The sequence below is a fragment of the Heliangelus exortis genome, chromosome Z (genome assembly GCF_036169615.1).
Source record: "Heliangelus exortis chromosome Z, bHelExo1.hap1, whole genome shotgun sequence".
Lineage (NCBI taxonomy): Eukaryota > Metazoa > Chordata > Aves > Apodiformes > Trochilidae > Heliangelus > Heliangelus exortis.
The window spans coordinates 19,962,801-19,978,304 of NC_092454.1; the positions used below are offsets into that span (position 1 = coordinate 19,962,801).

The 15,504-nt window shown below is 35.3% G+C and overlaps 1 protein-coding gene across 2 annotated transcripts in view; it reads right to left on the reverse strand.

Annotated features, from left to right (window-relative positions):
• PDE4D (phosphodiesterase 4D) overlaps window positions 1-15,504 on the reverse strand; it is a 336,349-nt gene that overhangs the window by 106,351 nt on the left and 214,494 nt on the right. For both annotated transcript variants that reach the window (XM_071731608.1, XM_071731609.1), the window contains exon 2: window positions 2,020-2,211. In XM_071731608.1, the coding sequence (XP_071587709.1) occupies window positions 2,020-2,211 (192 nt within the window). The remainder of the gene's footprint in view (window positions 1-2,019; window positions 2,212-15,504) is intronic.

Below are 15,504 nucleotides of genomic sequence, written 5' to 3' on the forward strand. Positions count from 1 at the left end.
ATTAAAAATCCTGTAAAAATTGCTCCAGCTATTGAAGGACATTATTCACCCTGACAAAACAATCCAAATCTCTGCATGTCAGCATCCACGTTTATCAGGCTACAGAGGATCTGTTGTTCCAAAGTAATCTTTATTTGGGTTTTATTATTCAGAGAGAGGATTATTTTATTTTGTATTATTTTTTATAAATGTGGACCCAAGGTTTACAGATATGTTCAAATACAATCAGCATGCCCTCTAGGAGAAGGCCATGTTCCATGGTTAAAAGAACTTGCCATTTACATTTCCTACTGTGCTCCCATCCCAAACAGTGGCAGCAATATTTACCTTTTTAGTACAGCAGCTTCTCTGTGACAGGAAACTCAAAAAACCTATCCAGATGTAAAGTCCAATAAAGTTTGAACTCAGATTGGTTCTAAGAAGCTATAGAAAGGCAGAATTGATACAAATACATGAGGGAAAAATTGTGCTCAGTGTTTCAGTAATTCAATTGTTTATCCAATTTACTGCCATGTCCTCAAATATTACCCAGAATTCTAGGAAATGCAGTAGTGCATTATGAGTTTAAGGATGGAGAGCTAATCAAATTCTTAATTGAAATGACTCATCCAAGCAACACGGTGACCTCGACTGCCCCCCTGAATGTACCAGCCTTTCCAACTGGTATCCCTGACCAAGTGCCACACTTAAGCTTGTCTCTTTTCCATCTAAATGAAAGGTTATCTGCCAGGAAGATTTGTTTGAAGAGAGTCATATATGCAAGTAAAAAGATATTTTCCTTTTTTTTTTTCTTACAAGGCAAGGTGGATTGGTCTTTTTCTCACTATTTTGTCTCAAACAAAATTAATCACACTGGGAAAAAGGCTTACCAAGTCCTTCAATCTACAGAGCTTAAGTGAAGTATGGACCTTATACAAACTCTATGTAAAGTTTTCTCATTTTGATAATTCAGTATGAAAAGAGCTATATCTAGAGGGATTTATCAACATTTTCAGTAATGTTATACAAACTGGTAATAGGAGTGTGTAATTATAATGAATGCAAGTTATATAAGGTGAAATTTCACTCCTTATTAGCAAAAACTTTTTTTTGTGTGTTGTATATACTGACTTTTTAAAACAGGCTTTTGGTAGGATTTTGACTAATTAAAAGAACAGTTTGGATGTTAATATTTTGTTTTTAAGGCTTCAGTCTTCCTTTCTCTCTAAGGGACTCTTGCAAGCCTGATCCTTTATTTTAATGATTTATAACTGAACCATAAAAACCTACTTGGCAGTGAAATTTGAAGCACTAAGGCAAACAAAAAAAATTATTCTTAATTTCTACTACTTACAAGTGACTAGAAGATAGGATATTAAACATGTTTACAGTGTTTTACAAATAAACAGTGTTTGGCATCTGACTTTTACTACCCTTGAAACTTGTAGTTTACACATCCTTGAAAAGTATGCCACTAGCAGAAAATAGAAATGTCACAGCATATAGAGAGGATAGAATAACTTTACAAAGGCCTTTAAATAAAATTCCACCATTTAGTTAAAAGAATATTTGAATCATTTTTGTCTCTCTTAAATTAATTCATTAATTTCTGCCAGTTGGCAATCTTTTATCTAAAAAAACAAACAAAAAAACCCCAAATAAACAAAACTCGTGAGAAAAAAATTGAATCTTTTTTCTTAAAAACATTAGGAAAGCGAAACTGAGTTTGCTTAACTTGAAAGTAATTCATAGCCAGGAAAGCAGAATTCTCCTTAGTGTTTTGATATACCAGTACTGATTGTCTTCACTGTTTTGTCAAGGCTACTACAGTGCATAAACACATCAAGTACACTCTCCTTATATCCTTGCTTTTAGAAAACTGCAGAAACAAGTACATTTTTTCTTTAAAGAAATAAACAACTGCCAATGACTTTCATAGGATAAGTGATTACTGGTGTTGATTTCTAAAATAAATTTTTTTTGTGGCTAGAAAAATCTTAAGACAAAACACAGACTAAAAGCTTTTTAGAATATACTTACATATCACTGGCAATGGAGGAGTTTCTGGACATGGACTTTGGAGAAAGGTCATAGTCACTGTCTGAACGGTAAAGGAAAGACTCCCTACGTTGACTGTGGACAAAATTTGCCTGAAGAATTAGTCCTGATCCAGGGCTTGTCATGGGATCCAAGGGACTTCGTCCCGACGATGTACCATTGTCTACATCAAAACTGCAAAAAGAAAGGAGAAACAGATTAATCCCATTGACATAAGAATTTTGAAAGTAATACTCTATTCTGACAAATTTATCATGAGGTTATTGCTTAATAATAATGGGAATATAAATAATAAGTGCTTAATAATAATGGGAAAATAAAGACCTGGTAAAGTCTACCGGTAAGCCAGAAAACAAAGCACACAGGAAATATACTTCAACGCTGCTGATAACCAAAAAGAACAAATGTGAAGAAAATCTGTTAGGGAAAGAAATCAGGGATGAACAGAGGATCTTTAACATGACTTTTTAAAACGTTGGTAAGTGTTAGCATCATAATATATATTTGCAATGAATGCATCTCAAGTGCTCATTTGGAAAGAGTGTGAATGTGAAGGGCATGCACCAATTTTCATTTATATATAATGGCAGCAAAAGAGAAAATATTTAGTATGTAAATTAGTCAGTTGTTTAGACTTCAGCCTAGTGCAGCTGTCACAGCAGGTACTATTTGGCAAAATTTTTGGAAAAAATATTTGCCAAAATTTCACAGGCCATATTGACATGAGACGCATATTACCTGGAAGACAATAGACCTTGGTTTCATGCTTTCCTTCCTTGTGTCATTGATAAGCTGGACATATTCTGTTCACTATTTGCAGTTTAAGTGTAGAAAGCTAATATGGCAATTTTTTTCAGAAAAATTTATTAAATAAACTGTAAGAGAGTTCAACAATTTAACCCTCTTTTCATTGTAGTTTTCAGAACAATTATTTTCACAAATTGTATTTTTTTTTTTTATTATGCCTGAATACTTTCTTGTGTGTCCTCAAATGTTCTACTACTATGATATTATCAGTCTCAAGCTAACAAAGCTTAAGTGGTTGGACATCAAACAAGAGTTCTGCCAACCAGCCTGCTGGATGATCTTGGACTCTTCCTATTCATGGCATTTTAGTGATTGTTGTGAGATCTGTTTACAAAAAAATATCGAAGGGTAAGATACCATGAATGCTACAGTAAAACATCCTTTGCAGTGTATAGAGCCAAAAATTAGTAATCATATTGCCATTACTACTAGTATGACCACAGTTACTCACTAGCAGCCAGTATCTTTTGAGTCTGAATTCCTGAAAATTACAGAACAAGATACATTGCCAGTAAAGAGTCTAAAACAGCTCTGAGCTCATCATGTCCACATTTCCCAATACTTCTGTTTCGCTGCCTAGATAAAATAATGTTTAAATAGCTGGAAGAGCACACAAGCACCTAAACAACACACCATCTTTATGTTTTGGCTGTTTTTATTGAGGTCAAAGAAGTGGATCTTTCATAGAATCTTAAGTAAAGCAGAGGAGGCTTGTCTACTCCTGTGCTCAGTAAGACTAACTTTTGCAATTACTATAATTTCAAATACACATAACCTTGTCTGAGTTGTCCAAAGTGAAAGTTAGAAGTGGGACAGAAATAAATGAAGGTAAAAGCATTAAGTGACTATTAAATTGATTTCTTTAACAGTGGGCTTAATAATTCAACTGATTAAAAAGTATTTTAAAAGAATATATGGCTTTGATTGCAGATTAAATTTGTTATCTTCTTTTACCTTTCGTGGGCATATGAGTATTTTATTACCAGTCATATTTCTCCCAGTCAGAAACTAAGGTGGTGGTCTTCTATGAATGACTTCACTGTCAGATTACAAAAAATATTTATTTTAAAATTTAGAAGTCTATTAGATAAAGCTGCTGTTTCATCAGTTGGGAGAGGCCCTGTGGTTTGCACCACCAGATAATCACAAGTATGTGCCAGACTTGCACATGGCTGTTGTGAAGGAAATTTCATCCTGTTATACTGTGCTGTGCCCACTAGATGGGTGACAAAAGTAATGAAAGGTCCAATTTATTGGATAGTATTTGGATTGTACTGCTCAACCTATGTGTGTTTTATGTAAATATATATAAAGAAAAAAAAAAAAAAAAAGTTCAGTTCTACAGTCGCAGGGGGATGAAAATATATCACTGGCTTGCCAGAAACATGCTTACATTAAAAAGTTTCTGAAAGGCTACAGCAGTTAGGTGTCTTGTTTAGCTCTTACTTTCTGAGGCATTTGCTAACACTTTCAAGATAAAATAAATTGTTTCTTTGGCTAAATCACAAGTCTCATTTACAAGAAATGGCAATGATGATCACACTCTACCAAATGAACAGAGATTCAGGAATGAAGAATTGTGAATTTTCATACTAGTTGTTTGTTCTTTCTTGTTGCATACACTGAAAAAAAATGTTTTGCCTTGGCAAAAATTGCAGAAAGTCAGCTGTGGTTGCTTCATACTTAGCTTTCTGCTCCTGTGAAGTTTTAAGTCACAGGAAGAATATACTGTGAATTTAAAAGGGTATGTTTAATATTAGCCATCAAATAACCAGAAGCTCTTTTCTTACTAGAATGTTCCTCAGCCTCCTCATACTTTTGGTGGAGACTGTCCTTTGGAAAGGAAAGAAGAAGCATGAAAGTCGATACTGAAGGCACTGGAACTGCTTTGCTGTTGTTTCACAGGCAGAAAGTGGCCATTTAAAGACAATGTTTTCCACATTTGTCCTGCAGTCTGCTGTGGGTGCATTGCACAATGCATGAAAACTTCAGCTTCTTCAAGTGACAGGAATAGCACAAGTCATAGAATTTTCTGTGTTCAAAGAGCTTTGGTGCAACTCCAGAGATACTGAAGCTAAGAAAAGGCAGTGATAATTCAGCAACTTTTGTGTTGCTCATTTTAACAAGATGTTTTATGACATTAGTGGATACTGCTTATCCTTGGAGCCTTATTCAGTGTTCACTGATGACAAACATGACATGAGATTAAAGTGCAGCTTCTTTTTCCTTTTTTGGTTATCCACGCTATTTGCATGTCTTGCCTGCTGTGTATCATCCAGGATCTGTACTGAGAAAGAGTGAAAGCAACTTGTGGTGAAAGCAACTTGTAAATTTTCATGGCTGCACTTCCAAGTGCTCAAAATAGGACAGGAAGTAATAATATCACAAGCAAGGAAGATTATTTATGATTGACTGCAGGGAGGAGTAGGAATCTGTGGCCAAGTCAGGAAAGGTTCTGGATGCTGGATCTCCTCAGAACTGCTTCACTGTCAGTCTTCACAGCTTCTTTCACAGGAAAAAAAAAACGTCTGAACTTCTTTCTGAGTCCTTAAATAATGCTCTCCTACTCTCTGCAAGGTTGTAAGAGAAAAAAGGGGAAGAGCTGTGTACAAAATACAGCTTTTATTTACATAAGGAGTAATGTCATTATAATGAATATGCACAAGAGCTTGTAATTAAGGCAGCATAAGTGCTGATCCTCCTTGTTACGGAGAGTTTAGCAGTTTAATCCTGTAGCTTTTTGGTTGCTTGTTTCTGTTTTTTGTTTGTTTGTTTTTAGAGAAGTAAGCAACAGAAGAAGGAAGGAAATAAATGCCACCCCAAAATGACAAATTTACGCAACTTTAAGAATATAGATTACACTTCTAATAATTTTCTTTAAGTCTCCCTCCACCTTCACCCCATCCTTTCTTGGGATAGGGAGGGATTTGGAGAGGGAGAGAATTAAGGGCTAAATTAGTCTTGCTGTTTAAGACCATGTTTAAACTTAACAGAGGAATGATGCTTGACACATCTTCCCAGTGTCAAGCAATCTCTCCAGCCAGCTGTCTGTGCTAAAACCTACCTACATATTGTAACATCCTTACTTCCCAGAGTTTTGTCCTTTATTTTCATCTGAAATCACAATCCCACCATTACACTGAACAGGTGTGTTTGTTGTAACATCTGTAATTCACTGAAATTATCACAGAAGAGCTAATGTGGTATTTGCCTTTGGGTAGGGTCTTATTTAAAGCAAAAGCAGGGTAATAAAACTTTATTTACATTTCAAAGGAAAAGATAGATTATTTATCACTTCTGCCCAAGGACAGGATGCTGGAGGAGGTGTCTGTAGCTACCTGAGAAAGGGGAGAAATGGATGGTTCCTTCAAATGCAGAATCTGAATCTATTAGTTGGATTGTTCTAAAAGTAAAAAGCAGTGGATCACCTGGGCTGGTGGACACAGCATGGGTATGGAGGGTTGTAGACAAAGGCCACAGTGTGCCTGTCTCTGCAATCATTCGGTACTAAAGCCCAGGGTAAGGAACAGTGGGTTGTGCTTTTAGACCTCGTGTGCAATAATTATTGTATATTGAAAATATTCGTGTCTCAGATCAAAGCAGGAAAATGGAAAATTTCCTTCTGAGGTGTGATGGATTTATTTTGCATTAGTTTTATGTTATTTTAGTAGGACACACCATTTCAGTTACTGTGGAAATCATGCCCTCAGTTCCTCAAAAGATGTACAGAGACTCCTGAGATACTATGTCGTTAGACAATATTTTGTGTGAGGTAAACACTGATCCTGTTATATTACTTCTACAGCTCTCAGTCAGAGAAGGCAGTGCAAGGAATAAATTAAGACAGAGACAAAAATCTCTTCCTCTAGAACAGACATTATTTGCTAATAGGAACTGGATTTTCGCTGATGCATTTTAGGTAGGTACTTTATACACAAAATATATTTGGTGAATTCATGGGATTCTGCTGTAAATTTAACTAAGGATTTGCTAATACACCAAGTAATTATCATAATATCATTGTGAAATACTGATTTTAGACACACTTTACATGCATTAATTAGACTGGTTAAGAACTTTATTTCTGTATGAAGTCTCTTGGGGTCTCTTGGGCTTTTTATTGCTTATTAATTTACTAGAGTATTAGATTGAACTGACTTTGGCCTTATTTCTTTTATTAATTCTCTGCTCAAAACTTTCCAAAATATTTTATTTCTGACAGTGTCTACCCAGTAATGCAGAAGAGACTACATCTGTTTTTCTCCATCAATTTTCCTTTCTATCTCTTCCCACATACCTAGAAAAAATTAATGACCTCAGGAAAATGAGGGGGAGGAGGAAAGAGAAATAATTACACTGACATTTTAGAAGGAATACCATATCAACTTTAAATTTGAAGCAAAAATTTTTTATATGTGACCTGGTATTTTTATGTTCTCTGTAGCAAAGTTAATGAAAACATTTGCCTTCCATTGCTTAAAAATATTTTCACTGAATTGTAAGCAAACTATATTAAAAGTAACATCTGATTCTTGTACCAGTGGAGAGTTCAAGCCAACTACTCAGTTATGTCTTTGGTTTTCCAGTTAAGCAATTCAGCAAGTGAGCCCTATGATTAACTCCATTTTTAGAAGTGGTATGAATAGATTTTCCAGTATCAAAACTGCAGAAGAAAACGAGATATTTAATGAAAATCACTTTTAGCAGCAGAACTTGGCTTTTTCTGTTGGCATTATTGTTTTTGGAAACATTTAGAGCATAACAAGGTTTAATACTAATATTAGAAACCAAATAATAGCAAAATAGAACATGTTTAGGACAAAAAATAAACCGAAACAAAATGGTTTGTCAGCTCCAACATGTTACCGAAACAACTCCAACTATGTATTGGAGTTTCTATCTCATGATTTTTAAAGAGCATCTTAGGAAATGTAGCTGAGCTCTCTAAACAAACTTTGATATTTTGTTAAGTTTCCAAGCAAGGAGATTTCTATTATGACCATTCCATATTGTTGGACCTCTTGAACCTCTGTTGGTTCCTCCTCCTGTTGGACCTCCTCACATACCATTCAAGATGTACTTTTCATAATATTGCCTCATTAGTCTTAATTATACTTAGATGGTGTGTGCATTTGGTATGCAACCTTATGTTGCACTCAGCCGTACCGGGAATCTTTGTTGTGACTACTTTTATCCTTTATTCAAAAAAAGGATTGTCCCTCACTTGTCCATTTTTATACTCCGAACTTGCATCTTGCAAATGAACATCTTCCTACTAATGTGATGCTCAAGAATAACAGATTCTTTGAAGCTGAAATAGATGTCTTATTGCAGTTTAACAAAAATGCAAAAAAAAAAAAAAAAAAAAAAAAAAAAGCAAGAGAAAAAAAATTCTAAATAATTTCCAAGAATTGTGGTAACCTGTTCAGGGTTCTACTAGTATGGTTCTTCCAATCTACTAATTCTACTGAGACTAGTGTCCCCATTTTTAGATAGTAAAAAAAAGCCACCAGACATTAATCGTTTTCCCAACTGTTGAGGCAGTTTGAGGTCTGAAAGAGGAAATCTGCAGAAAATATTGAAAAAGTGGAACTGTTTTGAATAATGGGAAGTAAAGAAGGCTGAAAAATACAACTACTTAATCCAGAGAAAGACTGTGCAGTGACTCTGGGGGTGCTACTAAGCATCCCAACAGCTGGCTGGTCCCAGCCACAGCCCAGCTCCAATTGCTGCTGGCCTTGCCACTGCCTCTGCCTTTCCAGGAGTGCAGTCTCAGCAGGATGGATGGTTCTCCACTTTATTATTGTCATTATTTAATTACTGTCCACCTGTCACCATTCACTTAAATAATTCCATAATGTTCTCTACATTTATTTTCTCTAAGGTACCTTATCTCTGAGCTCTAAGTATCGAAGTATCTTCAAGCTCTTTTATAAAAATCCCTTTTCCTAATTTAGTCAAAGAATTGTAGAGCAACACTGCTTTTCTTTCCAGCCTGAGTTTTTATGCAACTACCCCCACTTCCTTTTCTGCAGCACTACTTTTCTGAACACTATTTAGACAGCGAGATACAAAATCAACTTGCACTGAGTTTTACTATATAGCATGTATTTACTGTAATTCACATTGCTATTAATTTTCTCTTATTTTAAATGTATTAAAATGAAATAAATTTCAAAATTTTTATCTAGAAATTTATAAAACTATGCAAACCATCCATCAAGCATACTGGTTTATTGTAATCAAAATGCAGCCCCCTTATGGTGTTAGTGGAACACCTTTTTTTCAGGAAAAACTAAACTATAAATATGAATGTAAGATCATGGTTGAGAAGTGGACTGTAGCCAGAAAAGGCAACTCCAATTCAGTGAAACAGATAAGCCTGCTCTTTCTGTGAATTCAGTCAGATGCCATTATTATAAGCGGCCAAATTGCTTCTACATTCTTTCTGAATTAGTGACGTGATAAAGCAAGCATGTAGGAAAAGAAATAGTTCCTCAGAGATGTAATACTTTCAATCAATACCTATAGCACTGATAAAAGCACAGAGAATCCAGAAAATAGGTATAAATGTTCCCCAGTGCTGGCAAACACATCCTCTTGAGGAATCATCATGTATAGCAACAATGATGATTAAAACTTGGCACAGTCACAGAAGGTATGGTTACATACACCCTACACTTAGTGGCAGAGATCTTTGGCAAAGAGCACCCTATACAGAAGCCTACAAGAAAAAGTAGTCCTGGTTACTCCTGGATACTCTTGTTCTAGAGGATGCTGCATAGGAGTTACAAAGAACAAGGAGGTTCTGCCTTCATGACAAGAGGTTGCATCCCTTGGTATCACCTAGCTCATAATTATGCAGTCTTTTGCACAATTGAGCATGGACCAACTTTATCATAAGCCATTTTGATCAGCTGTTGCTTGAGCCATGTGAACATCCCAATTGTAAGCAAGGATTAATTCAGAATATGTGAGCAGCCACTGAATGGATTAGAGGTCCAGCAGATCCATGTTTCTATCTGTGGCCAAATACGAATGCCAATGGAGGGAGGTAAGAACAAGCATGTAAAAATGATAGCCCCCAGTCTATCAGCCCTTCAGCATTCACTCATCCTGTCATGAGAATTATATTCTGAATACATGCATCATTATATGACATGGAGATAAAAAGCCAAAGTCTTAGACATCTAATTTTGGACCCTAAATTTAGAGAATACTTTCAATTTAATCTCCTTATGTTGGGTAAGGTTGACAATACATCCTCATACAGCACAGGTGATAATAAAAATAATTTATTAACCACTGAGAAATAGTAAAGTATTACAGTGATGAACACCATAGAAAAGCCAATGAAAGTGCCAGAGCTGCTTTTCCAGTAGTTCTGATCAGAAGGATGCCAATAAAGCATGTGGCCATAGAACAAGAAGTGAGAAAATAACAGGATATCAAATATCTCATAAATTGAATTACATTCATTCTATGCACTCAGTGAATGAAAAACAGTATGGAATCATACAAGTAAAGTCTTTAGCAAATTATTTATGCACAGGACTAAATCAAAGTTGCCAATCATAAAGCTGTCAATCATAAATCTTTTGTGCTTCTCAATAATAATAATGTGGATATGAAGATATTGTGTATATATTCATGCACATGTTGGAGACATGGCCTGATTTCTCTAAAACCTTGTCTTTCTGATTGCTTTTCTGTAGTTTTCTTTTTCAGCCTACAGTAGCACTATCTACAGCCACTACAGATAAACCATCACAAATTTCAGTCTTCAAATGCAATGTTGCAGGTTTGTTTTCTAATGCAGTGTTGCAGGTTAGTATACAGATGAACAAATGCACATTCTGGTTTGGTTATAATGCAAGTTTGATTAACCTCATCTTCTGGTTAAATGGAACATCTCATTCATAGTCTCATTATCAGAAACTACTATCATAATATAAGCATACTCTCACTAAAATCTTGTGCTTCTATATTGTCTGTGAACTTTCTGTTAGCCACTGTATCATCCCTATCAGGCACATGACTGTTGAACTGAAAGAAAAAGCTATAATGTAAGAGCTGTAAAGCTATTAATACAGTGTTCTAACTATTAACAATAGCATATTGAGTTGTAAAATTACTATACATGTTGAACAATACTCATTTGGTTGCGGGAGCGGCAAAGAAAATGTGTGCAACCAATATGGTTGATAAACGAACTTGTGGTTTATTGCGCAGCAACTTTCGCTTATATAGTACTTCCGTGACCACACCCCTGCCACCAACATAACTTTTTATTGGACACCCGGTGTGTTTACCTGTAGCACAGCGAATCCCTGGTGCAGGTAGCACCGGAGTATGGGCCGATCTAATTGGCCTCCCAAACATGGGGTTGGGCATAGTAAGGGGGTCATACCTCCTATCTCTTCGAGAATATTCAGGAATATTCTCCAACATTCTCCAAACCTCTCTAACATTCCACAACATTTGGCAACATACCCTAAATGAGCAGAAGTTCTCAAGAACTATTCACAAACTGACAAGAAAGAATTAAAAACAAAACACTAGCTGCTACCAACTTTAAATGCCACACACAGAACTAAGATAAGCAAGTCTTACCAAAGAAATTAGTCTTTTGCTGTGGAGGAATGTAGTAACAGAAATATCAGTTTACTCTCATTACTTGTAAAAAGGCATTTTTTCAAGTATTAAGCAAACTTGGAAGCAGATTCAATGCAGAGGGTTGAAACTGGAAAAAATACACTTTTTTCTTTTTCAAGCCAAAGCTGTGAAAAATCATTGCATACTGCAAAACAAAATCAAATATTCTCTTCACAAAGCAATATCAAAGTGTTTTAATTATATTTACAACTCAGCCTGCACTACACAGAAATATGTATCTATAGAAGTATCAATACATTCAAGGACAGGTCAAGCTTTTCTCATAAATTACAGTTATCTGTAAGTGCAAGCCAATGACAGAGCATGAACTTTGTGCTTGATTCCACATTAAGAATCTAGGAGGGGAGCAGACTAGCTGCATATTGCTGTGCCTGTCTACCAACCATCCTCCCTGCTGGAACCACTCCTCTGCTGGCATTCTCCACCAGGCAAAATGTGCTGTCTTTCCTCATCCTTTCTGCATGCCCTCCCTCCAACAACAAAGGATCACATGTTTGAACTACCAAAAACATTGCAAAGTTTGGTGAAACTGTAACAACTGAACTCCAGAATTTCTTGGAATAAAATTATTAAAATGCCATCTGTTTACCAATAAAAAAACCCAAACAAAAACAAAATCAAAAAGCAAACATCATAGAAATCTAAACCAAACCAAATAAAAAAACACCAAAACACATTACATAAATAAAAAATGCATTACAGCATCTTTTGAATTATGTAATTTTGCATTTTCAGGGAAAACTGTGGATCTTTTATTTTACTTCATGCATAAAAAGCTGTTCATACACTTGATTCCAAAAGTCTGTTTTCTTGACACTGGTGTCATATCTAAAACTGGGACAGCACACAACATTGCTGGTGGCAAGAAAGTAATTATAACACACATTACAAAATGTGCAATCCAAGAGACAGAGAAGGAGAAATGCCAGCATCTAGTACCAGTCCCTACAGCTGAAAAAAAAAGGTCACAGTAGCATTGTTTGCTTTGGGAATAAGCTTTGTTCCCAACTATCCCCTGACATCTGGATGTTTCATCCCGTAAAGTGTTCTCAGAAGAATCAACAGTTTCACCAGATAAGAAGTACTTTTCAAGCCTTTCTTTTCAGTAAAATTCAACCTCCATGTACAAAGTTCTGCTAAACTGACAACAGATGTGGTTGTGTGGTTATGTGCCCTCCCTAGCTGGTACCACTGTAAACTCACCATCCATCACCCTGTCTGCCCTGCTGTTCTACAGTAGAACTCAAAGACAAGGTCTTTGGCTCTCAAGGAGAAAACCTGAGCAGAAGCAGGGGCACCCAGGCAGCTATGGGAAGAAGACTGCAACATCAGTGTATAAACTGTCAGAATATCCTTTGATTCTTCTTTTGTGCTGTTGGTTGGTTGGTTTATTTTGTATGTGTGTGTTGGTAATTTTTTCTTGTATTTTGTTGTTGTAAGTAGTTGGGTTTTGTTTGTTTGTTTCTTTGTTTTTCCCTTTGCAGGAATGAAGCACCATAAGAGGTAGAAAAGCCTGTTTTTGCTGGATGAGTCACCCAGAGTGAATCATTTGATCCCCTTGAGTACTTCCATTTCCCTACCTGAAAAATGAGTACTTTGTCAAGTCCTAAGAGCTCTGCACATTTAAAATAGAAGAGGAAAAAAATTTAAAAATTGTAAGAGCTAAAACTAGTATTAATGGAAGAAGTGGTAAGAACAGTAGGAATATCAGAAACACTGATTTTTAAGAACATATCAAAAGTGGATTTTTAAAAATTTAACTGTTGTTTCTCACAGAGAAAATGTGAAGAAACAGGCAGGATAGAAGGAAGACTTGCTTTTTTACTCGTTTAGGTACTTATCAAGACCTTGTCATCATTAAAAAGGGGAAGAAGACATTAGAACTGATGTTACATTTCTGTAACATTTAGTAGCAAATAAAGACAGTAACAAGAAAAAGCAGGAAAAAAAAACAGTGGAAAAAACCCACAAATGTTTATTGTAAACCATTTTATTAAAAAAAAAGTTTAGAAAAGAAAGAAGAATTTTTTTTTTGCTTCAGGCAAGCAATTGGTTTGATTTCTCTAAAATTTGGCTTTTACTTTCTATGCATTCTATGCTATTCTTCTATAAAGCACAGAAAATAATTATGAAGTCTCCAAGTCTCCTTTCAGCTAGAACACCACCACCTTCTAAAAATGTTTTCATAGCAAAAAATATACTTTTTTTTTTTTTTTTTTTTTTTTTTTTTAAATGCAACTTAAGCAACACTTAATTATTTCAGCAAATAAAGTATTACTGTACTGAGGTCTAAAGAAGAAAAATATGACAGTGGCCAATACTTGCTTAGCACACTCTATTACACAGCTCAGAACAGCACCTGGGCTAGCGTATCCTCCTGGTAGTTGTGCCTTAAGAAAACCTCTACAGTACATATTTTCCTGTATTCCTCTTGGTTTGTTTTTTTTTCCTCTTCCAGCCATGGCTCTTTGCCAAAAGAGAAGAACCTGCCCATCCATGAGAAAGGCATGATATTAAAAAGGATAGCAAATAAAGCAGGTGTGTGCTCTATTTTCATCTTTGAAATAGTTCTTAAAGTGTTAAGGCAATAAAGACATGAATTAATTTATACCTGACCTCTATACTCTGTGAATGAAGTACACTCCAGTTTTTGCTAATAAACTTGTGTCAACAGAGAAGTGGAATTTAGAAAGAGTAGGCATAAATTTGAAGAATATTAATGGGTTTCTACAATTTCAGAGATTGCTACAAGGATGATTGAGATGAAGCATTTGATTAAAAACAAACAAAATCCTCAAAGAATATTAAAAGTGGAGAAAAAATGAGGGGAAATATCTACTTATATTTCAAATATTAAAGTTCATAAAATTCTCTGATGCCTCAGAAAGTTAAATAATCAATAACAGGAATATCTGTGCATTTTTAATCTTCATGAACTATGGTGTTACACAGTAATGTTTGTGATTACATTTGTGTTTCATCCTTTGTGGAAAGTTGGATTTAACTTATTTTCCAAGCAGCTGCATTAAAGAATATTGTGCAGGAGCTGAGTCTGCAAAGCTAAATTTCAGGAAATGCAGCCTTTTCTTCTGCTTCAATGAGTACAATGTCTGAGGCTAATTTAACATGAAAAGAACTAGACGGTAACTCTGAACCTAGACTCTGGTCCTGAGCTGCACTAGGATAGTATAGCAATGATGGAAAGTTCAGAAGACTGATTTCAAAATCATGGTTCACCAGGATTACCATGATAAAATACATAACAAGGTAGAGAATATTCACACTTGGAGAGGAAGAGCAATAGGCAAAGGTAGAATGAACTGGACATGTATGTGAAGAAGGGGAATGAAATCATGAAATCTAAGAAGATATCCTCATGCTGTAAACTCATCCTTTTTAGCACATAAATATCTCTAGCAAGCAAAGCTGTGTTTACCAACACTTTTAATCCAAGATTGAAGAAAAGAGTTGTGCTTATAAGTAAAAGTACATTTCCAGAGTGCTTAGCCCTTAGATTTTCTTCTCCAGTTAAGACAACCATATTTTGTTCATATTACCATTTGTTAGTATTCTATTTCAACAGTCTTATCCAAAGAGCTTTGAAAGCAACGAGAAAGTTAGTGGAATTTTTAAATTATTATTATTATTTTGTCATTCTGGATTTCTAATTGCTAATGAATATTTAAATTAAAATAAAAATTTGCTCTGAAGCACAAACCTAAATATTACTATGATCAGTACCTGAAAATTGGAGAGGGCAGAGAGAGCAGCCGGTCTTTCTTAAAGATACAAGAGCTTCTGTTACCATCAACCAATAAGGAATACAGACTTGTTTGGAAATTAATAAATTCTAAGCAATATACTCTGAAGACCTACTTCAAGCTACAAAATGCATGCTTTACACCCATGTAAAGCCATGAAAGGATACTGAGAATGTAAATACAAAGTAACATTTTACTGCTGAAACAAATAATTGTGAGAAAG